Consider the following 27,537-nt stretch of genomic DNA (forward strand, 5'->3'; position numbering starts at 1 on the left):
CAGAATACTTGTTAGAGCAGCTACTAAAGGAATATCATGTTTTTCTAAGGTCAAGGTTTAACTTACTAGTAGGTTGTGTATGTAAATTTGTGACCACTTAAGTCTCCAATAAGATTTAGGTAGAAGTAGAGGTCCTAAGCATGTCAGATGTAAATTAAAAGTAAATGATACATGATATACATAGTCATTTAAGTCTTCAGAAAAATGTTTTATTTGTTATATACATAAGCTAGGTCTGTTGTCTTAGAAAGTCGTCAAAAAATTTTAAGGAAAATTTGAGGGAACCTCTAAAAGATTACAAATAGACTTTTTAAATTGAAGTATAGTTGATTTATTAGGTTGGCTAAAAAAGTTCATTTGGTTTTAAGTAAAAATAAAAGACAAATTTTTCATTTTCACCAAGAACTTTATTGAACAGCATATTCATTAACCAAACAAACTTTTTGTCCAACCCAATACAATATTATGTAAGAAACAGGTGTACAATATAGTGGTTCACAAATTTTAAAGGTTATATTCCATTTATAGCTATAAAATATTGGCTATATTCCTTGCATTGTACAATATATCCTTGTAGCTTATTTTATACATAATAGTTTGTATCTCTTAACCCCCTACGCTTATATTGCCCCTCCCCTCCCGTCCCTCTCCCCACTGGTGACCATTAGTTTGTTCTCTATATCTGTGAGTCTGCTTCTTTATTGTTACCTTCACTAGTTTGTTGTATTTTTCTTTTTTCTTTCTTTCTTTTTTTTTTTTTTTGGTGGTATGCGGGCCTCTCACCGTTGTGGCCTCTCCCCTTGTGGAGCACAGGCTCCGGATGCGCAGACTCAGTGGCCATGGCTCACGGGCCCAGCCGCTCTGCGGCATGTGGGATCTCCCTGGACCAGGGTACGAACCCGTGTCCCCTGCATTGGCAGGTGAACTTTCAACCACTGCGCCACCAGGGAAGCCCTAGTTTGTTGTAGTTTTTAGATTCAAATGTAAGTGATACCACTCAGTATTTATCTTTCTCTGTCTGACTTATTTCACTTAGCATAATAGCCTCCAAGTCCATCCATGTTGCTACAAATGGCAAAATTTTATTCTGTTTTGTGGTTGAGTAGTATTCCATTGTAGATATATACCACATCTTCTTTATCCATTCTTCTGTTGTTGGACACTTCAGTTGCTTCCATATCTCGGCTATTGTAAATAATGTTGCTGTGAACATTGGGGTGCATGTATCTTTTCAAATTAGAGTTTTTGGGTTTTTTTCAGATATATACCCAGGAGTGGAATTGTTGGGTCATATTGTAGTTCTATTTGTAATTTTTTGAGAAACCTCTATACTGTTTTCCACAGTGGCTGCACCAATTTACATTCCTACCAACACTGTCTGAGGGTTCCCCTTTCTCCACATCCTTGCCAACATTTGTTATTTGTGTTCTTTTTGATGATAGCCATTCTGACAGGTGTGAGGTGATATCTATCGCCTTGTGGTTTTGATTTGCATTTCCTTTCCCTGATGATTAGCAATGTTGAACATTTTTTCATGTGCCTGTTGGCCATCTGCATTTCCTTTTTGGAAGAATGTCTATTCAGTTTTTCTGCCTATTTTTTAATCGGGTTGTTTGTTTTTTTGGTGTTGAGTTATATGAGCTGTTTATACGCTTGGATATTAATCCTTTATCAGTCATACCATTTGCAAATATTTGTTGCCATTTAGTAGGTCGTCTTTTCGCTTGTTGATGGTTTCCTTTGCTGTATGAAAGCTTTTAAGTTTAATTGGGTCTCATTTGTTTATTTTTGCTTTTATTTCCTTTACTTTAGTAGTTGGATCCAAAAAAATACTGCTGCGATTTGTGTCAAAGAGTGTTCTGCCTATATTTTCCTCTAGGAGTTTTATAGTATCCGGTCTTACATTTAGGTCTTTCATCCATTTTGAGTCTATGTTTTGTATATGATGTTAGAGAAATGTTCTAATTTCATTCTTTTGCATGTAACTGTCCAGTTTTCCTAGCACTGCTTATTTGAAGAGATTGTCTTTTCTCCATTGTTTATTCTTGCCTCCTTTATCGTGGATTAATTGACCATAAATGCATGAATTTATTACTGGGCTCTTTATCTTGTTCCATTGATCTGTGTGTCTGTTTTTGTGCCAGTACCATACTGTTTTGATGACTATAGCTTTGTAATATAGTCTGAAATCAGGGAGTGTAATTCCTCCAGCTCTGTTCTCTCTCAAAATTGTTTTGGTTATTCGGGATCTTCTGTGCTTTCATACAAATTAAAAAAAAATTTTGTTCTAGTTCCATGAAAAATACCATTGGTATGTTGATAGGCATTGCCCTGAATCTGTAGATTGCCTTGGGTAGTATGGTCATTTTAACAATGTTGATTCTTTCAATCCAAGAACACAGTATATCTTTCCATCTGTTTGTGCCATCTTCAATTTCTTTCATCAGTGTCTTATCATTTTCCAAGTATTGGTCTTTTACCTCCTTAGGTAGGTTTATTCCTAGGTATTTTATTCTTTTTGATGCAATGGTAAATGGGATTGTTTCCTTAATTTCTCTTTCTTTTTTTTAAATTTATTTATTCATTTATTCATTTTTGGCTGCATTGGGTCTCCATTGCTGCGCGCAGGCCTTTTCTAGTTGCGGCTAGTGGGGGCTACTCTTCATTGCAGTGTGTGGGCTTCTCGTTATGGTGGCCTCTCTTGTTGTGGAGCATGGGCCCCAGGCACGTGGGCTTCAGTAGTTGTGGCACGCGGGCTCAGTAGTTGTGGCTCGCGGGCTCTAGAGCACAGGCTCAGTAGTTGCGGCACATGGGCTTAGCTGCTCCGCGGCATGTGGGATCTTCCCGGACCAGGGCTCGAACCTGTGTCCCCTGCATTGCTAGGCGGACTCCTACCCACTGCACCACCAGGGAAGCCCCTTAATTTCTCTTTCTGATAGTTTTTTCATGTTTGTTTTTTGGCTGTGCCACACGGCTCGTGGGATCTTACTTCCCCTACCAGGAATTGAACCCAGGCCCTTGGCGGTGAAAGTGTAGAGTCCTAACCACTGGAGCACCAGGGAATTCCCTGATAGTTTGTTGTTATTGTATAGAAATGCAACAGATTTCTGTATATTTTGTATCTTGCAACTTTACTGAATTCATTGATGAGCACTAGTAGTATTCTGGTAGTGTCTCTAGGATTTTCTGTGTATAGTATCATGTCATGTGCAAACAGTGACAGTTTTACTTCTTCCTTTCCAATTTGGATTCTTATTATTTCTTCTTCTTTTCTGATTGCTGTGGCTAGGACTTTGAAAACTATGTTGAATAAACGTGGCAAGAGTGGGCATCTGTGTCTTGTTCCTGATCTTAGGAAATGCTTTCAGCTTTTCACCACTGAGTATGTTAGCTGTGGGTTTGTCATATGTGGCCTTCAGTAGCTTGAGGTATGTTTCCTCTATGCCCACTTTCTGGAGAGGTTTTATCATAAGTGGATGTTGGATTTTATCAAGAGCTGTTTCTGCATCTCTTGCTATGATCATAAGGTTTTTATTCTTCAGTTTGTTAATGTGGCATGTCACATTATCTGAAAAATCCTTGCATCCCTGGCATAAATCCCACTTGATCATGGTGTAGGATCCTTTTAATGTATTGCCGGACTTTTTTTGCTAGTGTTTTGTTGAGGATTTTTACATCTATGTTCATCAGTGATATTGGCCTGCAATTTTCTTTTTTTGTGGCATCTTTGTCTGGTTTTGGTATCAGTGTGATGTTGTCCTCATAGAATGAGTTTGGCAGTGTTCCTTCCTCTGTAATTTTGTGGAATAGTTTGAGGATAGGTGAATTGATAAAACTCACCTGTGAAGCTATCTGGTACCAGAGTTTTGTTTGTCGGGAGTTTTAAAATTACTGACTCAATTTCAGTACTGGTAATTGGTCTGTTCATATCTTCTGTTTCTTCCTGGTTCAGTCTTGGGAGATTATACCTTTCTAAGCAGATAAAACATGGTACAATGTAGTGGTTAAAAGCACAGGCTTGGGAGCCAGAGTGCCTGAGTTCATATCCCAGCTTTATAATTTCCTAGTGTGCGATTTTTAGCAATTTACTCTGTCATTTTTTTATCTATAAAATAGGAATAGTACCAACCCCACAAAATTGTTGTGAGGATTAAATTAGTTAATGCATATAAAGTACTTGGAACACCACCTGGCACATAAACATTAGCTCAATAAATATTAGCTCTCATCATTGTCATCATAGTCTTCATCATTATCATTATTACCATTATTGGATTAATTATCTATGTAGAAAATCCAAAAGGATATACAGAAAACTATTAAAATAATAAATAATTTAGCAAGGTTGCCAAATATAAAACCTGAAAGGAAAGGTCAATAAAGCTCCCAGACACCAGCAACATTCAGAAAATGTAGTTTTTAAGAAAGATTATAGTATCAACAAAATGCGTAAGTATCTGGAAATCTAACAGAAGATTTGCATACCATTTATTATGAAAACTAGACTACTTTTTTGAGAGACATGAAAGAAAGCCTGAATAAATTAAAAGAGATCCTATATTTTTAAACAAGGAGACTCAGTGTCATTTCTGTCAAAATCTCAACAGGATCTTTTATGGAACCTGACAGGCTAATCCTGAAATTCATACGAAAGAATGGAGGACCAAGAATGGCCTAGATAATTCTAAAGAAGATCAAAATGGAAGGAGACAACATGATTACTAGAGTTAACACTGCTGTGTGGCATACAGAAAAGTTGTTACGAGAATAAATCCTAAGTGTTCTCATCACAAAGAGAAAATTTGTTTTTCCTTTTTCTTTTCTTTTTATTGTATCCATGTCAGAAGGTAGATGTTCGCTGAACCTATTTTGGTAATCATTTCACAATGTGTATATATATATATATATATATATATATATATATATCAAACCATCATGGTGTATGCCTGAAAGTTATACAGTAATGTATGTCAACCATCTCTCAATAAAACTGGAAAAAAAATGGAAGGAGACTCATCCTATCAGCATGATGATAAATAAAACATTGTGGTGCTAGTGCAAGAACAGACAAAAAGACTAAGGCAACCAATAAGAAGTACCTAAGAACAGACCTAAATATACATATGGGAGATTTATAGATGAAAGAGAAACGATGCGTGACTCAAAAAGTGGCATTGGGAAAACTGGACTATCTATATAGCAGAAAGTTAACTTAGGTCTTTACCTCACATCGTACAAAAATATAAATGCCAGATGGGATTAAAAACCTGAATGTGAAAAGCAAGAAAACTTAAAACTCTCAGAAGATGTGTATAAATAAATTACATTCTCTTTTGTTTTATTACAGTTTATGCTACCCTAAATTTTGGCAGTAAGACACAGCAAACATTTGGTAGTCAGACAGAATGTACTTCATCATACTCTGGTCCAAATCCAAGTTCAGGAGGCTTCATTCATCCATCCTATCCTCTCTCATCACCTCGAACTAGTCCAAAGCACACGTCTCCTACTGTATCTCCGAAGAAGCCCCAAGATAATTCCGTTAATTTCTCAAATTCCTGGCCTCTTCAAAGCTTTGAAGGAGTTTCAAAGCCAAGTCCGCAGAAAAAGCTTGTCAGCCAAAAGTCATCTGATCATACAGGTATACATGATGGTAAAAATTAATACTTTGTTCAAATTTATTTGTATGTTCGAATAATTACTTTGAAGTTCGGGTTGTTAGATCTTTAAAAGCTGGTAAATTGTGTTTTATTTCTCTGAATTAGTAAATATTTAAGAAATTTTTAACAGAATATTAAATAGATCAAATGTGTAATATAAAATTCAATTGAAATTCTCATTTCTTTTTTTTCTTATATTGGCACTTCAAAATCCTTTTTCGGAACTAAACAAATAATAATGCTTTATAATGTACATGAACAGGAACAGCCTGAGATCCTACTAACAAGTTTTAGCTTTACAAATATAAAATATCATTCATATATTTACTATAATGTCTAGTATTTATTCAACATTTATTGACTACTCTCTGTTAAAATTACATCTCTGTTAAAATTATTTTGATGGTTTTTCTACTACTTGTTATTAACTAAAATATTCTTTTCTTAACAATAGCCCAGTCTAAAATCATAAAATTAGCATGTTAGCTTACTTAAGACAGATTCAGTCTCAAAATAAGAAGTCTATTAAAGGCAAGCCCCATGTCCCAAATGCTTTTCTATCCCTAGCCCCTGAGGTCAGATATTTCACCTTTAAACTACCCTACAACGCAAATGTTCCAGTTTATAATCATAAGGTCAATTTATTGCATAGTCAGCCGATTTTATTACTTTCTCTCAGCACTGTCGTCATTCTCTTCTTTAATTTATTTCTGTATTTGTCTTTCCTCCAAAATCAGATATTGTATTGAAAGCTGAGACATTATTCAACTTGTTCTCCCTAGTGCCCAGTATTACTGCTTTGCACATAGTAGTCATTCAAGTGTTGCTTACATAGTTATATCAAGCCAGATAATTAACCCTTCTAGCTTATTACGGACTTTACAAGTATTAATCATGATGATGTGTATGAAGAAATTTCATGGAATTCCCTGGCGATCCAGTGGTTAGGACTCTGTGCTTTCACTGCCAAGGGTGCGGGTGCAATCCTTGGTCAGGGAATTAAGATGTCACAAGACATGCAGCGCGGCCAAAAAAAAAAAAGATTCACTTGGTATATAATATTTTTATTTGATATGAAAGGATTTTAGGTGGTCCATTTTTGTTATACTTGTTAGGGGACACTGATATTTTTATCTCATCTTAAGAAGTAGCAATCTTTATTTCTAGTAAAATATAATGTGCTTTTTAATTTAAAAACACCTAATCCTAAACACTTGTGATTTTAATGCTATTGATAACTGTTTTTCAACTTGAAGTCGAAAAAAAAAAGTAAAATATGTCTTTTTCATGCAGGAGAAAATTCTCAAGAGAAACCTTCTCCAGTTCAACTTACACCTGCCTTGGTGAGATCACCATCTTCCCGACGAGGCTTAAATGGGACCAAGCCTGTACCTCCCATACCACGGGGTATCAGCCTTTTGCCTGATAAAGCTGATTTAAGTACAGTGGGACCCAAAAAGAAAGAGCCAGAAGACATTTGGAAGAGTGAAAAAGATAGTCTTAAAATTGATCTTTCAGAATTAAATATCAGGGATAAAGATTTGGATCAAGAAGAGGTTAGAACCAAATATTTTCAGTAATTTTTAAATGCTTGTAATTGTCTATAAATAATAGTTGTTATTTAAGGAAAAATCAAGTACTTTTTATCATATAACATGGTGTCTTATTTGTAAAAATATTTTATGTTCACAATAGAAAACGTGGAAACTATAGTGAAGTATTAAGAAGAAAATTCATCACACCAAATTCCACTACCCAGAATAATTTATCACTGTCACTCTAGTGTCTTCCCTTCCAGTATTCTGTGCATATATTATTCCTTTTCAAATTAAAAGTACAGATAATATAGCAATATACCCATGCACTAACCCCTACCAAATGAACAATTTGTCATTTTTGTTTCCTACTTTTTTAATAAATGAAACATAACATAGTTCCCTCCCCAATCCAGTTTCTCTTTCCTCTTCACTGGAGGCACCACTGTTACCATTAGTTTGTGTGTTTTTTGTATTTATGTACTTTTTATATTGATATAGTAGTATTTTGATATATTTATAATGTATTCATATAATTGATTTTGGCTTATTTCTAGTCTTGCTATTGCAAACTATGCTGCAGTAAACATTCTTGAGCATGTCCCTTGTGCATACGTGCAAGTTTATTTATCTTTATGAAATTGACATCATATTGTATTTTCATCTTTGAATCCTAGATCACTCCATTTATACTATAAAAATGTATTGCCAATATGATAACTCTACATATTGATTATGCCAGAGAAGGGATGTGGCTGCTATGTTACTTTGGATTCAGAGCACTATTTCCACAGATGCTTCCTTTTTATCATTTCAGTTTGCCTGATGTCAGGTTGAAAAGTGTTTTACATTAAATATGTAAACTGAAACACCCAATGATGATATTTTGTGGTCTTATTTTAGCCTGTTTTTAAGACGTAAGGCATCATGTACTGATAGTTTGCTCAAAAAAAATTAATGCATATTCATTTAAAAAGCATTTCTTTAACATTAAGCATGTGTAAAACTAACTTATAAAGAATCAAAATTAGTTCTTAATGAATTAATTAGTCATTCCAACTTCTAATGGCTTGTAAAATCTTTTCTTGTTTTTTTCTTTTTTCTTTTGTTTTTCCAGTCATAGTCCAGTGGTACTATGAAGGGAATTTATTTACAGGAAACAAACTTACAGAAGAGGCATTTTCCTGTGTAACTCATAAATTTCATCTGATCCTACATATTGTTTTTTATGATAACTTAAAAATAGTCCTTTTAGGGCTTCCCTGGTGGTGCAGTGGTTGAGAGTCCGCCTGCCAATGCAGGGGACACGGGTTCGTGCCCCGGTCCGGGAAGATCCCACATGCCGCAGAGCGGCTGGGCCCGTGAGCCATGGCTGCTGAGCCTGCGCGTCTGGAACCTGTGCTCCGCAATGGGAGAGGCCACAACAGTGAGAGGCCCACATACTGCAAAAAAAAATAAAAAAATATCCCTTTTAGTGGGTACTTGAAAGGGTAATTTCTTTTTTATAATTATTAGTAAATATAGGTGGATACTTATGTTTTTGGATATTCAACCTTCCAAGGATTTACTAAAGAAGTGGCTGTACTATCGAATCAACTATTATAATTGTTATAATCAAAATATAAGCAAAACACAGCTTATGTATATTTCTGAGTTCCTTAATTTGTTCAAGGCTCTATTCCCAAACTTAATATATATGTGATAAAGATCTCTACTCTGCATTTTTATAAATACTTGTCTTCAGATGTTACATACGTTGATCTATTATTCTCTGAACTCTATCACTGGCAAGCTTGGTGTAAACTTCAAATTTAGAAAGCTGATTACTTTTTGCTGAACTTCTCATAGAACTTCTAAATAGCCACATCAGCACACTATTGACCTAAGGTTAGATGGACCTCTGTGACTTCAACTGTGCTACCATCTGATTCAGTGATTCACCTATGAATGAATTTTTACAATATATTAGTCATTGTACCCAGTGCTGGAAATACCATGGTGAATAATATCTTGAGATCCTTCCTCTTAAGGAACTTATAACCTAGGAAGTTGTTTATAAATAAATACCTGAGTGATGAAATCTGTATTTATACTATGTACAGATATGTTTACATCCATCTTGTTAGTATTGGATTGGAGAGTGGCTAGCTAGGTATAGTTATTGGAGTTTGAAATTTAAAGATAACTTTTACTTATATAATTATTTTGTAAAGTTAATTGTTTTACTTTTTTTTAGATGCAGAGCTCTCTTAGGTCCCTTCGTAATAGTGCAGCTAAGAAAAGAGCAAAACTGAGTGGCAGTACTTCTGATCTTGAAAGCCCTGATTCTGCAATTAAGCTCGACTTGACTGTGGACTCTCCATCTCGATCTTCCTCTCCAAACATCAGCTCTTACAGTGAAAGTGGAGTTTACAGCCAAGAATCTTTGACTTCTTCTCTGTCAACAACTCCCCAGGGGAAGAGAATAATGTATTTTATTTTTTGATATGTTAAATGAATTCTGATCTGTAATTTGTAGTCTGAAGCTCTAATATCATATTTTTTAAAAAAACTTTAAGACCATTTTCTAGTTTTTGAAACGTTGAAATACATTTAAAAGACAACAGAAAATTTACAGATATTACCTTGGTTGGCTTTGGTTTGGGGTGGTGGTGGAGAGACAGAACACAACCCCAACTAAATTAATATAAATCCTAGTCCCAAAGCCCCACTTATTCTTATGGCTATCTAAGATTTATTCTAATATTCCTTGTCCTTTAGCTCTTTTCTGTATCATTGACTCTTTGACGATTGACCGATAGCTGATATTACTGTTTTCGTTTAAAACTCAGCACCAGTTTCCTCTAATCGATGGATAAATTCCACCCAGCCATTACCCAACTATTTCTTATATTTTGTTATTCCATTATCTTGTGTGAGTTTAGGACTCCATGCAGTAGCTTTTGCAGCCCTCTTAGGAGTTTCCTTACCACAGCAGTGCTAGAATTAGAGTCCTGGTCACCCCACACTGACAGCATAGCAATTCGACAAACTTTTCCAGATTACCTCAGGAACCTTTTTTTTTTTTTTTTTTTTTGCGGTATGTGGGCCTCTCACTGTTGTGGCCTCTCCCGCTGCAGAGCACAGGCTCCAGACGCGCAGGCTTAGCGGCCATGGCTCATGGGCCCAGCCGCTCCGCGACATGTGGGATCTTCCCGGACCGGGGCATGAACCTGTGTCCCCTGCATCGGCAGGCGGACTCTCAACCACTGCGCCACCAGGGAAGCCCCCTCAATAACCTTTAAATCGTAAACAGTGATCCTACCTTGATTTCTGAAAATCTCTGTGACCCTATTCTAGAATTTTGGGGAATCCTTTCCCTCTTTATTGTATTTTATTTTTAAATTTTATTTTTTATTTTATATTGGACTATAGTTGATTTGCAATGTTGTGTTTCAGGTGTATTCCTCTTTATTTTAGACAAAAACCTAGGAATAGAATTACTAAGTCTTGGGTAGATGGACATTTAACTTTTTAAATAAGTGCTAAGCAGTTTTCTAAGATGCTTGTGCAATTTTATACTCCTGTCAGCAATGTATGAGAGTTCCAGTTGTTTTACATCCTTATTAACCTTTGGTGTTGTCAGTCTGTTTAATTTCATTTTCCTTTGATTTTATCCATACCATATTTACATATAGAGGTAAATATTTAAAATTAAATTTAAATTATTTTTACTTAAGTGAACTAGAACCTCTAATAGGTAGAGATTACATAATCCAAGGAGAGATGATGTTCTGTTGAACATTAATGTAAAAGGGTTTTTTATTTCAGCAGTTCATAGAATTAAACCAAATTTTTGTGTCCCATTGTGAGAGGTTTGTCTCATTCCATGATTTCCTTTCCCACATTTTTTAGCTGAAACAGCAGCTTATTTTGCAGTTGGAAATTTTTTCTTACTGGAAATTCCTTTGTTGTAATTACCTATGTAGAGTAATGCAATATATTTACAAAATGAATTTGGAATGGCTATGTGGGCTGGTGAAGGAATTATGTTTACATTAAGTTACCAGACATTTAAAATATATACATTTATCTCTTAGACCTAAAGTTTTTCCTTTATCTTACATGAATGTGAAATTTTATGTTACATACTCTTACAGTTTCAAGGTTCTGTAAGTAATCTGGAACGCAATTGGGAAGGAAAGTTCATTTTATATTGTTGATATAACATTTAGAATTCACTATTCACAATATTGTTTCATAGTTATTCTCTTCAGATATTAAACTCCGTGAGAAAGGAGTTCAGTATACCCTCATTTGTGGACTGAATTATCTTTAATGAATTTAGTATTTCCACATTTTATTTTATTAGTTTAAGAGCAATTATTCTCAACCAGCTTACATCCTGCCTTAAGAATCATGGCCAAAGAAAGTCACTAGTACTTCTGCAGAGCTTTCATCCTTACGTGGGTTGGGAAGGAAAAATTATTGAGAACCACTTTCTAGAGACTGAACTATTTTCTTTCATCTAAGTCAAATACCCTCAATATAAATGTAAATTGACAGTCATCTAGTCTAGAGAAATTACTCTTTTAAAATATTTAACATTGATTTCTCACTAGGCCAATTAACAAATATGCCTACCCAACTACTAAGAATGTACTCCTTTGTAAAATCTCTTCTTAATAATATCCATCACTGACTTATTGGCATTTTAGCTCTTACTGATTTTAAAAAATTCCCTTTATGTACAGACTTAATATTCTTCAGTTTACTTTCTTTGTGAAACAAGGCCTGTAGGCCTTTATAAAGTCAAGAAAGTATAGCAAAAAATAGTCCACGAAGACAGCGGCGTTTGCTAAAACTCACTTGTTGCTGATCTCTTATAATATTATTAAGTCCCTATTTTTATATTATGTATGAAGGTAGATAATATACTAGATGATTAGAATCATTTGGCTTAGTTCTGGAATGGACTGTCTTTAGGTCAGGTTTTTTTTATCCCCTTACCCAAAGAAAGATTAAACAGCACAAATTGTAGTGTCTTCATTTCCTTTGGTAATCCTCTCATGAATAATTAAGGATTGACCATATGTTGAAAAGGTTGGAAGTTCAAAAGGTGCAATAGGAATACCAATAAGAAATATTCTTAGCCATAGTTTATCATACTTGTTGCTGCCTCACTATCAAAGTTTAGTGAGTTAATAAAAGTATAGAGAATGTTTGATATAAGAATGCTGAATAGCTCTAGATCTTCAATGTTTATTGAAATTACTTTGTTTCATTGTAGGTCAGACATATTTCCAACATTTGGATCAAAACCTTGTCTAACAAGACTTTCTTCTGCAAAGAATAAGAACTCTCAGGTAGCTGAACAAAGCCCCAGTGCAGGTATTTATGACTGTTTTATAAATATGTTTTATAGAAAGTATGATTTTTAAATGATTAAAAAATGATGGCAAATGTAATTTAGATTTAGAATTTTGTCATTACTAATTAAGACTAACCATCTTCTTAACTCCTTAAAAGGCCATTTTGGCAAGAATACTTATTATTCTTGGAAGAAAAAATACTTACCTGAATAATTGATACCCCTTAAACCCATAAGTTACCCGTTCTGGCTCCTACACCAGGACATTTTGATTTAATTGATACAGAATGTGACCTGGCCATCAAAGTTTTTGAGAACTCTCTAGGTGATTCTAAAGTGCAGCATAGTTTAGAAACCACCAGGGGCCACAAAAGACAATTTCTTTTAAAAATAATATTTAACTAGTGTAAATATCTTGTGTTATGCATTTTGCAAACTAACCTGGAAATCACTAATTTATAACAGCAGTTCTTAGAAAATAGATTCAGGTATTAGTAATAAATTAGAAAAATACTTGAATTCTGATCAATTTAGGATGGGAACTATATGTTCTTTATGATTTGTAAAACTATTGAATTATGAATTAATTGTAGCAAGTTGGGATATGATATTTATTTTTGCATGATCTCAGTGTGAAAGTCCTAACAACCTTAAGGTTTACCTTATAATTACTTTCCTAAAAAGCTGTGTGTGTATCTAACTGTTTGCTAAGATTTTAAATTTCTTCCTCCTAAATATATCTTAATTTCATCTCTTTTTAGTTCCCACTATCACTCTTACTCATTTTTTACCTAGCCACCTAACATTTCTCTCCAGCTCAGTCTCGTCCACTTACAATCCCTTTCCCATAATGCAAAACTGACTATATTGCCCAGCCTAAATTTATTCAGAGCATTCTTCTTTGATCAGAGCCGTGCAGACATCTCCAGCTTCATTTTCATTTCCTGCTTTGTATGTTGTGATCCACTTAAATCAGACTACCTTCAGTACCATTTCCTATCTCTTTGCAGTTGCACATACTGTTTCTTCTGGATGACCTCTGAAATCCACACCACACCCCATTCAGCTGTGAAAACAACTCAGTTGCTTTCTCTGGGAAGCCTTACCAATTCACAAATAAAATTGATATTACCTCTTTTGTAATATCATTACATTTTGCACTGACATTTTTATAGTGGTATTGCAATTATTTTACTTTTTTGGACTCTCAGATTCTTGATCCCCAGAGATTATTTACCCCTGATTGCCAACAAGTGCCTGTGATAGTTATAAAAGCCCAACTCAGCTATGTGTGTCTGGTATACTGGCTTCCACAAAGCTTGTGTGTTAGACTAAGAGATAGTTATTCTACTAGGCACAGGAAGGCAATAGTATATGTGCTTTGGAGTCTGAAAGACCCCAGCTGGAATCCCAGTTTGATATTTTAATAATCATATTCTTGCTCTGTGCAAGTTACTTAATTGCTTTGAAACTAGTTGCCTCATCTGATGATGTAAACCTTGAGAAGGGTAGTGAAGATCTAAGTATATAACATATATAAAGTACCTAGTGCATAGTGGGCACTTGGTAAGTATTTGTTCTCCTAAAGGGAAAGACCCAAAGAAATATAATACATAAACTTATTCTTTAATTCTTTTTTAAGGCTGATTATCCTAATAAATTATTTATTACTTTACAAATAATTTTTTAAGTTTGAAGAGACTTTGTTGCCAGGTTGTATCTAGTTTATAAAAATGGAACCCTCTTTTGGAAGAATATTCTTGGAATTAGAAAAGGGTAGATTTAGAAAACCGAGATTTGAGTTTCCCTCTGACCCTAGTTGTATAACCTTGTGAGTCATTTAAATTTTAGTGGAGTGATAGGTCTTACAGTAATACACGCTTCTGTATGCGATGTTCAGTGTTTCCCAAACTTGTTTAATAGTCAGTGTTTCTCAAACTTGCCTAATCCTAGGAATCACTAGGAATGCATATAACATATAGGTTTTGGGGCCTCACCTTATACCTACTGAATCAATCTTCAGAGTTAGAAATCTGTATTTTTAACAAATAAGTTAGATATTTCTAGGATCAAGTTTTAGAAACACTATTATTGTATTTATTGTAAGATATTCTTGGTTAAATTTAATATGCTTCCAAAATGTTAAGTTGCTAATGGTTTAGGATTTTATAAATTTGGGTTTACATTTTTTGTTTATTTGGGTAGGGTTTGTTTTGTTTTCAGTAAGCAAGTGATTTCTACAAGTTTATTGTTTAATTAGTGAAACATAAAAATGGTAATGCTCAGAATAAGGACTACCTGAAGATAAAAACAAAAATAGTTACGTAAAAATTATAAATTCATCTGTCTTCACATCAGCATTTCCAATAAAGATTTCCACATAGATTCCACTACTACCTACTATAGCACATTGTGCTGAATTTCCTGAATGTTGTTGTAGCAAACTTTTTTCCTGTAGCTTTACGTTAGTATCAACTATTAGTAGAAAGCATTTCCATCCAAAGCCAATATCTTTATGAGGCTTACTTTATGAATTAACTATCAAAATTAAGAAGAATTTAGAAAGGTATCCATGTTACTCCCAGAAGGTCTCTATCATTTAATAGCAGATATTTTTTAAATCTTTCTCAATGAATCTGACTTAGTGCCCTATACTCTGCAGTACTCTCTAGCCCAGTGGCCACCAGCCACCTCCTCTCCCTGCTGTCCTGTTTTTATTAAAATACCCTCAACAGTATGAAAAACAAATTATATTTTATTGTTATTACTTAATGGTTTACATGGCAGCAATACATAAAAATGGATGGTGACTTAAATATATATTGCCTAGGATTTTCCATTTAGTAGTTTTGTGGTTTTAACAGCTGCAAAGTATTAGTATAGGGTGTTCAGTTTAAACATTCAAATGTAGATTAAAATTTTAGGTATTTATTAAAAGGAGGCCTACATTAGGGTTTGATTTGTTTTTAACTAGGAATATAACATTTGCATATTTATGGTACACTAGTCCCTGAACTAATAACCCCTTTACATTTTCTTCATTCCATCCTCACAGAGGTTCTGGAAGAGCTACTACTATTATCCCCATTTTACAAATAAGCTTAAGTGTCTTGACCAGCTTCTGTCAGCAATTTAAGTGGCAGTGTTATGATTTAAAGCCAGGAAGCATAATTCCAGATTCTGAGCTCCTTTCCTATATAGTTTATTGCCTCCAAAGCCAGACCATGAGAGTGGGAGAAAAGAGAGAAATGGAGAATATAGGCCTCTCTCAGGAAGCAGTTTAAAAATTCTAGATTTAAAAAAATTCTGTTTTGCTGTAAAGTGTAAAATGTCGTTTAAACATTAAATGCCTGTCATGTTTTAAAAATATATATATTTGATTATCTCTTTCAAACATTGAATTTTGTATGTCATTGTAATTTTAAAGCTTCTTTTATAAAACGTGATAGTATGGCTTATAATAAATGTTCTGATCTGCTAGTAAGGTAAAAAGTATTATAAAAATTTAAAATAAGATAAAACTTTAAAAAATTACTGAAATGTTATAATTTTTAATATTATGTTATTGAACCTTTTTAAAAGGTTAGAAGCCAAGATAGATTTAGAGGAGAGATATGTACCTATGGTATTATATCATTCAAATAAATGTTTTTATGTATTTTATTTATTTTATAGGGATTACAACAGCCAATGTAAGCATAATTGGTCAACGTGTGAACTATGGGTTTGGATGTGGTGATTTTGAAGATGATAGGTCACATGACATTTCACCTAGTGTTTTAAAGATACAAAATAAGGAACACCCAAGACATTATAAGCATACAAAAGGTTAGTAAATTTCATAAGTTCATTTTTAAGATTCAGTGTCTCTCTGTAAGCATGCCAATAAAGAAAAACTAACTGAGGATCCTCAGTTTTGAGATTTTTCTTCTTACCCTTCTGCTGCTGTGTTGTTGTTTGAATAATTTTGCAAAATAGGAGAACACATAGGTTCACATATTAATTTATGGTTTTTAGTCTGAGGAGCCAATGCAGGGAAGCTATTACCCAAGAGGTTAAAACTAGGGTTTCCCTGCTGACCTTTAACCCCAGGATACACACACGCATACACACACATACAGACATTTTACCATTAAAATGCGACGGAGAAATCATGTGAACAAAGACTCCCAGGTGCCTACTTAGGTTGTAACTATGGAGTAAAACTGTGGAAACAGGAATATAATTTCCCTGTGGTAGAACCTGGGAAGCTTCTTTGTTATCACTAACCATTGTTAATAATTTACATTCCTTTTTTTTTTTTTAAACTTAGTAGCAAGCAGCACTTCTGTGACTGCTCTGTTTTTTTCGGAGATCCTATTTCAGCTGCATTTAAACTTTTTTCCTCAGGGTAAAGAGGAAGTGATTTTGTTTTGTTGTTGTTGTTTTTTACTATTTGGGTATAGTTGCTTTACAATGTTGTGTTAGTTTCTGCTGTACAATGAAGTGAATCAGCTGTATGTATACATATATCTCCTTCCTCTTGGACCTCCCTCCCACCCATCTAGGTCGCCACAGAGCACCAAGCTGAGCTCCCTGTGCTATACAGCAGGTTCCCACTAGCTATCTGTTTTACACATGGTAGTGTATATATGTCAATCCCAATCTCCCAATTCATCCCACCACCCCTTCCTCCCTCCCCTGTGTCCACACATCCATTCTGTACGTCTGCGTGTCTATTCCTGCCCTGCAAATAGGTTAATCTGTACCATTTTTCTAGATTCCACGTATATGCATTAATACATGGTATTTGTTTTTCTCTTTCTGACTTACTTCACTCTGTATGACAGACTCTAGGTCCATCCACCTCACTACAGATAACTCAATTTCGTTCCTTTTTTATGGCTGAGTATATTCCATTTATATATATATATATATATATACTGCATCTTCTTTATCCATTCATCTGTCGATGGACATTTAGTTTGCTTCCATGTCCTGGCTATTGTAAATAATGCTGCAGTGAACATTGGGGTGCATGTATCTTTTCAAGTTATAGTTTTCTCCGGATATATGCCCAGGAGTGGGATTGCTGGATCATATGGTAGCTCTATTTTTAGTTTTTTAAGGAACCTCCATACTGTTCTCCATAGTGGCTGTATAATTTACATTCCCACCAACAGTGCAAGGAGTTCCCTTTTCTCCACACCCTCTCCAGCATTTATTGTTTTTTTGATATTGAGCTGCATGAGCTGTTTGTATATTTTTGGAGATTAATCCATTGTCAGTTGCTTCATTTGCAAATATTTTCTCCCATTCTGAAGGTTGTCTTTTCGTCTCGTTTATGGTTTTCTTTGCTGTGCAAAAGCTTTTAAGTTTCATTAGGTCCCATTTGTTTATTTTTGTTTTTATTTTTGTTATTCTAGGAGGTGGGTCAAAAAACAAAGAGGGAGTGATTTTGAAGGGTATAAATATATCAGTAGAGTAAATAGAAGTCACCTGTATTTAAGCATTGTGGCCTACCGGTAAATGTAAGGAGCTGTCATTTTTTTGAGTGTAGCCATCTTGGTTATCATATGGTCAACTTCTCTTGTTTCTGATCACCTTAAGTCATACATGTGCAGGTAATCAGGCATTTTAGACATGTATATTTTTCATGGAGCTAACACAAATTCAGTAAGAGGGAAATTGATTAGAAACCTTTTGTGTTTTTTTTTTGTTTTTTTGTTTTTGTTTTTTTGGTAAATTTCTTAAAATTTAATCCTTAATATAATTCATAGTATCTGTTCTTTTTAGGAGAGATCATTTGTCCACTGTTTTTACAAAAGAGAATGACAGTGTTTTTTCATATTTACTTACATATTTTATTTCTTATATAAAAAAATCAAGTGTAAAAATACTTTTCTTCCTAAAGGTAATATAATTTAATTGTTTTAAAATAATTGCTGAATATGTTCATTTACTGCCAGTGGCTTTTTTTGTTTTGGACAACAGACTCATAAAAATATTTGTATCTTTGGGCTTCCCTGGTGGCGCAGGGGTTGAGAGTCCGCCTGCCGATGCAGGGGACACGGGTTCATGCCCCAGTCCGGGAAGATCCCACATGCCGCAGAGCGGCTGGGCCCGTGAGCCATGGCCACTGAGCCTGCGCGTCCGGAGCCTGTGCTCTGCAATGGGAGAGGCCACAACGGTGAGAGGCCTGCGTACTGCAAAAAAAAAAAAAATTTGTATCTTTGATCAATAGTTAATTCTACTCCAGAAAATTACTTCACACTCAGACTTCCAACTCTAAACCAAACATATACTAGGTCTATCTGGCCAACAAGAATAAACATGTTCAAAACCAAACTTACCTTTCTTTCTGGATCTGCTCCTCCTCCTTTTTTATCTATTTTTATTAGCAGCATTACCATTTTCCCAGTTACGGAGACTTAAAACTTTACAGTCATCTTTTTGTGTGTGTGTGTGTGTGTGTGTGTTATGCGGGCCTCTCACTGCTGTGGCCTCTCCCGTTGCGGAGCACAGGCTCCGGACGCACAGGCTCAGCGGCCATGGCTCACGGGCCCAGCCACTCCGCAGCATGCGAGATCCTCCCGGACTGGGGCACGAGCCCGCGTCCCCTGCATCGGCAGGCAGACTCCCAACCACTGCGCCACCAGGGAAGCCCTACAGTCATCTTTTCTACTTCTCCTTATCCTCCAAGTTCAGGCAGTGACCAGTCTTACCAATTCTTTTCAGTTTAATTTGGGCTTTCATTACTTCTTCCTTGGATAATTACAGTAGCCTTGTGATAAGACATTTTGTCACTTATTTTCAGTTCTTTTTAATTAAGGCTACATGCTCTTCCAGAATTATCTTTCTAAGGTACAGTCATCATCTCTTCCATGCTCAAAACCTTGAGTGGTTTTCACAGAATAAATTTCCTACTTTGTAGCATAATTTTTGAGACCCTTAATAATCTTGCCTCAGCTTACCTTTCTTGCATTACCTCTCACTACTTTTCATGCCCAATGCTCTAAAATTCTTAATACTAAAAGTTTTCTTGGTTTGTATGTACGGTCTGCATTGATGCCCTTTCCTAATCTTAATGTGTCCAGATCATGTCTGTTTTTTGAATACTGGCTAAAAGCCATTTCTTTAGGAAGCTTTCCCCATGTTTCTGGTCTGGAGTAGTATAAGATAAAGTTAAGATACTGTCATCTTTATATCCCTATTATGCTTTGTATATAATGGTGTTCATGCCACATGTTAAATGAATGGAGTGGTAACGAGCCAACCAAAACTAATAGTGTGGCCTTGGGCACAATCAGACAAAACTTGCATCCTCAAATAATCAGATTAAAGTAAATATTGAGTGCAATGCTGAAAGGAATAAAAAAAAACTTCCAAAAGAAATATTGGCAATGAGTGGCAAATGTGAATGGATTCCTTTTACAAGAAACTTCAGACTTTTTTAGGATTAGCTCTCAGAACTACCTCTTCTTCCTTTGCTCTGCTGGTTGTCCCTTTGAACCTGCCCATTTTCTAGCATATTAACCTGGAGCCCCAATTAATGATTTGAGAAAGTGATTAACATGGATGCTTGGAGTGTTAGCAAACTAGATTCCATGAGTTAATATTTTCTCTTTCTCTGTTTGAATGAATGGGACAGAAATAACAACAAAAAAGATTATATAAGGATAGTTCATATGCAAAAAATCTTTTAAGCATATTTTTTCTTTTTTTTTTTTTTTTTTTGCGGTACGCGGGCCTCTCACTGTTGTGGCCTCTCCCATTGCGGAGCACAGGCTCCGGACGTGCAGGCTCAGCGGCCATGGCTCACGGGCCCAGCCGCTCCGCGGCATGTGGGATCTTCCCGGACCGGGGCACGAACCCGTGTCCCCTGCATCGGCAGGCAGACTCCTAACCACTGCGCCACCAGGGAAGCCCCATATTTTTTCTTTATATGTTAGAATTGAGATTTGAGCAATATTTCTTTCAGTAATTCTTTGCTTAGAAGAAACTGTAGGGTAAAAAGTAAAAGTAACGTTAAAAATGATGTTATGATCACTGCTCATTAATTATTTCCAGTTCTCCTTTTGGCTAATCAGCAGGAATACACTTCTCTGACCCTTTGCAGTTAGATGATCACATGAGTTTCTTTAACCAATGAAACGTAATCAGAAGTGACATGTGGGTAGAAGGGCTTTAGAACAGGTTCATTATTCTCTTTTTCCATCTTTCTCCTGCCACTATGATTATGATGTTCTAGGTGATGAACCCTGGTCCTTGAGTAAGGACTATATGGAGCAGAACCTCTCCCCTGTTTCAAGAATGAATATTATATGATTGAAAAATAAAGCTTTGTTTTGTTAAGGTAAAAAAAATGGTGTTATGTCAGCCTCTCTCATAAATGAAATTAAACTACTTAAATATGTTTTTTATGTGTTTCCTCATGAGATTTGTCTAATTATCAATCATCTCATAATAGTTTATGTGTAGATTTTATGTTTGTGAACTATTGTGGAGCATATTGTTCCATTTACTGAGATTTGTTTCTCTTTGTCACCAAACACTTTTTGGGGCTACCTGATGTTTCTGTCAGTTGACCCTAAATTAATTATATTTTGCTTTCCATTTTTTCTGCCTTATAACATTCATCTAACATTTATTGAGCACCTACGATGTGCCAAGCACTGTGCTAACGGTCTCTGGAAAAGAATGATAATCAAAACTAGACATAGGTCCTATCCCCATAGAGCTTACAGTCTAGTAGGAGAGAGAGGATAATTAAATAAATAATCACAAACTGAGCTAGAAGTTAACCTCAGAAAGTACAGATTGCCGTAAAATTGACTTGATCTGTTCCTGGGGGTTAGAAGCTTTCCTTCAAAGTTATCCTTTTGTTGGTTGATTATCATATGGTGATTATTTTCTTGTATATCTTTTCCACTCTTTTTTTTTTTTTTTTTTTTTTTTTAGGCTGTGTCAGGTCTACGTTGTTGCACTTGGGCTTTCTCTAGTTATGGCAAGTGGGGACTGCTCTTCGTTGTGGTGCATGGGCTTCTCATTGCAGTGGCTTCTCGTTGCAGAGCATGAGCTCTAGGCATGCGGGCTTCAGTAATTGTGGCATGTGGGCTCAGTAGCTGTGGCTCGTGGACTCTAGAGCACAGGCTCTGTAGTTGTGGCACACAGGCTTAGTTGCTCTGTGGCATGTGGGATTTTCCTGGACCAGGGCTCAAACTCATGGCCCCTGCATTGGTAGGAGGATTCTTAACCACTGCACCACCAAGGAAGTGCCATCTTTCCCACTCTTAACCTTGGCATGTATAAACTCCTTAAGTGTTTCAAGGTTTCTTTTCTCTCTAGTGCCTAGTCTGAACTAGGTTTCTTTTTTTAATTGGAATATAGTTGATTTACAATATTGTATTAGTTTTAGATATATAGCAAAGTGATTCAGTTATATATATATATATTTCAGATTATTTTCCATTATAGGTTATTACAAGATATTGAATATAGTTCCCTGTGCTATAAAGTAAATCCTTGTTGCTTATCTATTTTATGTATAGTAGTGTGTATATGTTAATCCCATACTCCTAGTTTATTCCTCCCTTCCCTCCCATTTCCATTTGGTAACCAGAAGTTTGTTTTCTATGTCTGTGAGTCTGTTTCTGTTTTGTATATGGATTCATTTATATTATTTTTTATATTCCACATATAGTGATAGCATATAATATTTGTCTTTCTCTTTCTGACTTACATAGTATGATATTCTATAGATCAATCCATGTTGCTGCAAATGGCAATATTTCATCCTTTTTATGTCTGAGTAATATTCCATTGTGTATGTGTATATATGTATGTATGTATACATATATTATATATATATAATATATACATATATATCACATCTTCTTAAACCAGTCATCTGTTGATGAGCACTTGCGTTTTTTCCATGTCTTGACTATTGTAAATAGTGCTGCTGTGAACATTGGGGTGCATGTATCTTTTCAAAGTAGTGTTTTCATTTTTTTCTGGATATATACCCAGGAGCAGAATTGCCAGATCATGTAATAGTGTTTTCCATCATGGTTGCACCAATTTACAGTCCCACCAACAATGTACAAGGGTTCTCTTTTCTCCACCTCCTCTCCAGTATTTAATATTTGTAGACTTTTTGATGGTAGCCATTTTGACTGGTACCTCGTTGTGATTTTGATTTGCATTTCTCTAATACTTAGCAATGTTGAGCATCTTTTCATATGCCCGTTGGCCATCTGTATGTCTTCTTTGGAGACATGTCTGTTTAGGTCTTCTGCCCATTTTTTGAGTTTGTTTTTCTGATACTGAATTTTATGAGCTATTTGTATATTTTGGATATTAACCCTTGTTGGTCACATCAATTGCAAATATTTCCTCTGATTCCCTAGGTTGTCTTTTCATCTTCTTTATGGTTTCCTTTGCTATGCAAAAGCTTTTAAGTTTGATTAGGTTCCATTTGTTTATTTTTGTTTTTATTTCTTTTGCCTTGGGAGACTGATCTAAGAAAATATTAGTACAATTTATGTTTGAGAATGTTTTGCCTATGTACTGTTCTAGAAGTTTTATGGTGTCATGTCTTACATTTAGGTCATTATGGGTTTATTTTTGAATATGGTGTGAGGTAGTGTTCTAATTTCATTAATATACATGTAGCTGTCCAGCTTTTCCAACACCACTTGCTGAAGAGACTGAGAACTTCTCAAACATAGAGATGGAAACAGATATCCAGGTACAGGAAACACAGAGGGTCCCAAAGAAGATGAATCCAAGCACCCACACCAAGACATATCATAATTAACATGGAAAAAGTTAAGGAGAGGATTCTAAAGACAGCAAGAGAAAAACAAAGAGTCAAAGAGTCAGTTACAAGGGAACCTCCATAAGGCTATCAGCTGATTTCTCTGCAGAAACTTTGCAGTCCACAAGGGAGTGGTATGATATATTCAAAGTCCTGAAAGGGAAAAACCTACAACCTAGGATACTCTACCCAGCAAGTTTATCACACAAATCAAAAACGTACATAGATTCACAAAAACCATAAAGAAAGGAACTCCAACATAATACACAATCATCAAACCACAAAAGTAAAAACAAAAGGAAGAAATGAACAAAGAAGAACTACAGAATCAACTGGGAAACAAGGTTTAAAATGGCAATAAGTACATACCTATTAATAATCACTTTAAATATCAATGGAGTAAATACTCTGATCAAAAGACACTGAATGGGGGCTTCCCTGGTGGTGCAGTGGTTGAGAGTCTGCATGCCAATGCAGGGGACACGGGTTCGTGCCCCGGTCCCGGAAGATCCCACATGCCGCGGAGTGGCTGGGCCTGTGAGCCATGGCCGCTGAGCCTGTGCGTCCAGAGCCTGTGCTTTGCAACGGGAGAGGCCACAACAGTAAGAGGCCCGCGTACTGCAAAAAAACCCACAAAAAACCAAAAAAAAAAACACTGAATGGCAGATTGGATTAAAAAACAAGAACCTGCAATATGCTGCCTACAAGAGACTCACGTTAGGGCAAAGAACGCATACAGACTGAAAGTGAGGGGATGGAAAAAGATATTTTATGCAAATGGAAATAACAAGAAAGTGGGAGTAACAATACTCATATCAGACAAAATAGACTTTTTCTTTTTTTAATAAATCTTTGTTGGAGTATAATTGCTTCACAATACTGTGTTAGTTTTTGTTGCACAACAAAGCAAATCAGCCATATGCATACACATGTCCCCATATCCCCTCCCTCATGAGCCTCCCTCACATCCTCCCTATCCCACCCCTCTAGGTCACCGCATAGCACCGAGCTGATCTTCCTGTGCTATGCTGCTGCTTTCCACCAGCCAACTATTTTACATTCAGTAGTGTATGTATGTCGATGCTATTCTCAATTCACCCCAGGTTTGCCCGCCCACCCCATGTCCTCAAGTCCATTTTCTAAAGACAAAATAGACTTTAAAACAAAGTTCATAAAGAAAGACAAAGAAGGACATTATATCATGATAAAAGGATCAATACAAGAAGAAGATATTACTCTCATTAACATATATGCACTCAGTATAGGAGCACCTAAATACACTATATAAAACAAATACTAACAGACATGAAGAGAGAAACTGACAGGAATACAATAATACTAGGAGACTTTAACACCTCACTGACATCAATGGACAGATCTTCCAGACAGAAAGTCAATAAAGGAACAGAGATCCTAAGTGATACAATAGACCAGTTGGACTTAATTGATATCTATAGGACACTACATTGAAAAAACCCAGAATACACATTCTTTTCAAGTGCCCATGGAACATTCTCTGCAATAGATGACATACTAGGTCACCAAACAAGCCTCAACAAATTTAGGAGGATAGAAATTATTTCAAGCATCTTTTCTAACCACAATGGTATGAAACTGTAGAAATCAGCCACAGAAACAAAAATAAGAAAAAAACCCATCACATGGATACTAAGCAACATGGTAGTAAAAAACCAGTGGGTAAATAATGAAACCAAGGAGGAAATCAGAAAATACCTCAAGACAAGCGACAATGAAACTACAACTTTACAAAATCTATGGGATGCAGCAAAAGCATTTCTAAGAGGGAAGTTTATAGCGATACAGACATTCCTCAAGAAACAAGAAAAATCTCAAACAACCTAACCTACCACCTAAAAGAACTAGAAGAAGAAGGACAAACAAAACCCAAAGCCAGCAGAAGGAAGGAAATAAATAAATATCAGAGAGGAAATAAATAGAGATCAAAAAAAATTAAAAGAGAGAAGATCAATAAAACCAAGAGCTGTTTTTTGTTTGTTTGTTTTTAAGATAAACAAAATTGACAAACCTCTAGCCAGGCTCACCAAGAAGAAAAGAGAGAGGACCCCGAAAAAACATAAGAAAGTACAGAGAAATAACAACTGATACCACAGAAAAACAAAAAATCATGAGAGAATACTATGAAGAGTTATATGCCAACAAATTGGACAAATTTTTAGAAATATACAGCCTGCCAAAATTTAGTCAAGAAGAAATGTATTTTGAACAGACTGACCACTAGAAGTGAAATAGAATCTGTAATTAAAAAAGCTCTCTGCAAGCAAAAATCTTGGACCATACAGCTTCACTGGGAAATTCTACCAAACATACGAGACCTTACACCTATCCTTCTCAAACTATTCCAAATGGTTGAAGAGGAGGGAGCACTCCCTGATTCATTCTTTGAAGCCACCATCACCCTGATACCCAAACCAGACAAAGACATTAAGAAAAGAAAAAAGAAAGAAAATTACAGACCAATATGTTTCATAAACATAGATGTACAAATCCTCAACAAAATATTAGCAAATATTTTTTGATTTGGTCCAGTGGTTATGAATCCACCTTCTAATGCAGGGGACGTGGGTTCGATCCCTGGTCGGGGAACTAAGATCCCACATGCCGCGGGGCAGCTAAGCCCGTGCGCTGCAGCTACTGAGCCCACACGCTCTAGAGCCCATGTGCCACAACTAGAGAGCCTGCGTGCCGCAACTACTGAGCCCGCGCACTCTGGAGCCCGTGCGCCACAACTAGAGAGCCTTTGCACCGCAGCTACTGAGCCTGCCCACTCTAGAGCCCGCGTGCCGCAATGAAAGATCCCGTGTGCTGCAGCGAAGATCCTGCGTGCCACAACTAAGACCCAATGCAGCCAAATCAATCACGCAATCAAAAAAAAAAACTTTCCAAAATATTAGCAAACTGAATCCAACAATATGGAAAAAGGATCATACATCACAATCAAGTTAGATTAATTTTAGGGTCACAAGGATGGTTCATCATAATAAATCAATCAATGTGATATATCAATACTACATCAACAGGAAGCCATATGATCGTCTCAATAGATGCAGAAAAAGCATTTGATAAAATTCAACATCCATCCATGGTAAAAACTCTCACCCAAGCGAGTATAGAGGGAACATATCTCAAAAGCCATTTACAGCAAACCCACAGCCAACATAATACTCAATGGTGAAAAGCCTTCCTACTAAATTCAGGAATAAGACAAGGATACCTGCTCTCACCACTTCTACTGAGCATAGTATTGGAAGCAATCAGACAAGAAAAAGAAACAAAAGGTATCCAAATCAGAAGGGAGGTGGTAAAACTGTCCCTATTGGCAAATGACATGATACTGTATATAGAGACCCCTAAAGACTCCACACAAAAATTATTAGAACTAATAGATGAATTCAGCAAGGTAGCAGGATACAAGATTAAGATACAGAAATCTGTTACATTTCTTTACACTAACAATGAAATATCAGAAAGAGAAGGTTAAAAAAAATCCCATTTAAAATCACGTCAAAAAAAAAATACTGGACTTCCCTGGTGGTTCAGTGGTTAAGACTCCGCACTCCCAATGCAGGGGGCATGAATTCGACCCCTGGGGGAGGGGAACTAAGATTCCACATGCCTCATGGTGTGGCAAAATGAAGAAATGAAATGAAATGAGTGAAAGACCTATATGCCGAAGACTCTAAAACATTGATAAAGGAAATTGATGATGATTTTAAGAAATGGAAAGCTATCCCGTGCTCTTGGATTGGAAGAGTTAATGTTGTTTAAAAGTCCATACTACCCAAAGCAAACTATACAGATTTAATGTGATCCCTATCAAAATACGCATGACATTTTTCACAGAACTAGAACAATAATACTAAAATTTATATGGAACCACAAAACGCCCAGAATTGCCAAAGCAATCCTGAGGAAAAAAGAACGAAGCTGGAGGCATATCCCTTCGAGACTTCAAACAATACTGCAGTGCTACAGTAATCAAAACAGTATGGTATTTGCACAAAGACAGACATATAGATCAATGGAACAGAATAGAGAGCTCAGAAGTAAACCCACACACCTACAGTCAATCTATGACAAAGGAGGCAAGAATATACAATAGACAAACCAGGTATTCTAATTATAAATATTTACTGAGTTAATGAACATGCA

The 27,537-nt window shown here is 35.8% G+C and overlaps 1 protein-coding gene across 1 annotated transcript in view; it reads left to right on the forward strand.

Annotated features, from left to right (window-relative positions):
• TOGARAM1 (TOG array regulator of axonemal microtubules 1) overlaps positions 1 to 27,537 on the forward strand; it is a 77,240-nt gene that overhangs the window by 20,714 nt on the left and 28,989 nt on the right. Inside the window, exons 4-8 of the mRNA XM_081229063.1 lie at positions 5,348 to 5,641; positions 6,954 to 7,216; positions 9,432 to 9,664; positions 12,465 to 12,565; positions 16,221 to 16,373. Of these exons, the coding sequence (XP_081085189.1) occupies positions 5,348 to 5,641; positions 6,954 to 7,216; positions 9,432 to 9,664; positions 12,465 to 12,565; positions 16,221 to 16,373 (1,044 nt within the window). The remainder of the gene's footprint in view (positions 1 to 5,347; positions 5,642 to 6,953; positions 7,217 to 9,431; positions 9,665 to 12,464; positions 12,566 to 16,220; positions 16,374 to 27,537) is intronic.

Source organism: Mesoplodon bidens (assembly GCF_964165515.1).
Source record: "Mesoplodon bidens genome assembly, chromosome: 3".
In the NCBI taxonomy this organism is placed as follows: domain Eukaryota; kingdom Metazoa; phylum Chordata; class Mammalia; order Artiodactyla; family Ziphiidae; genus Mesoplodon; species Mesoplodon bidens.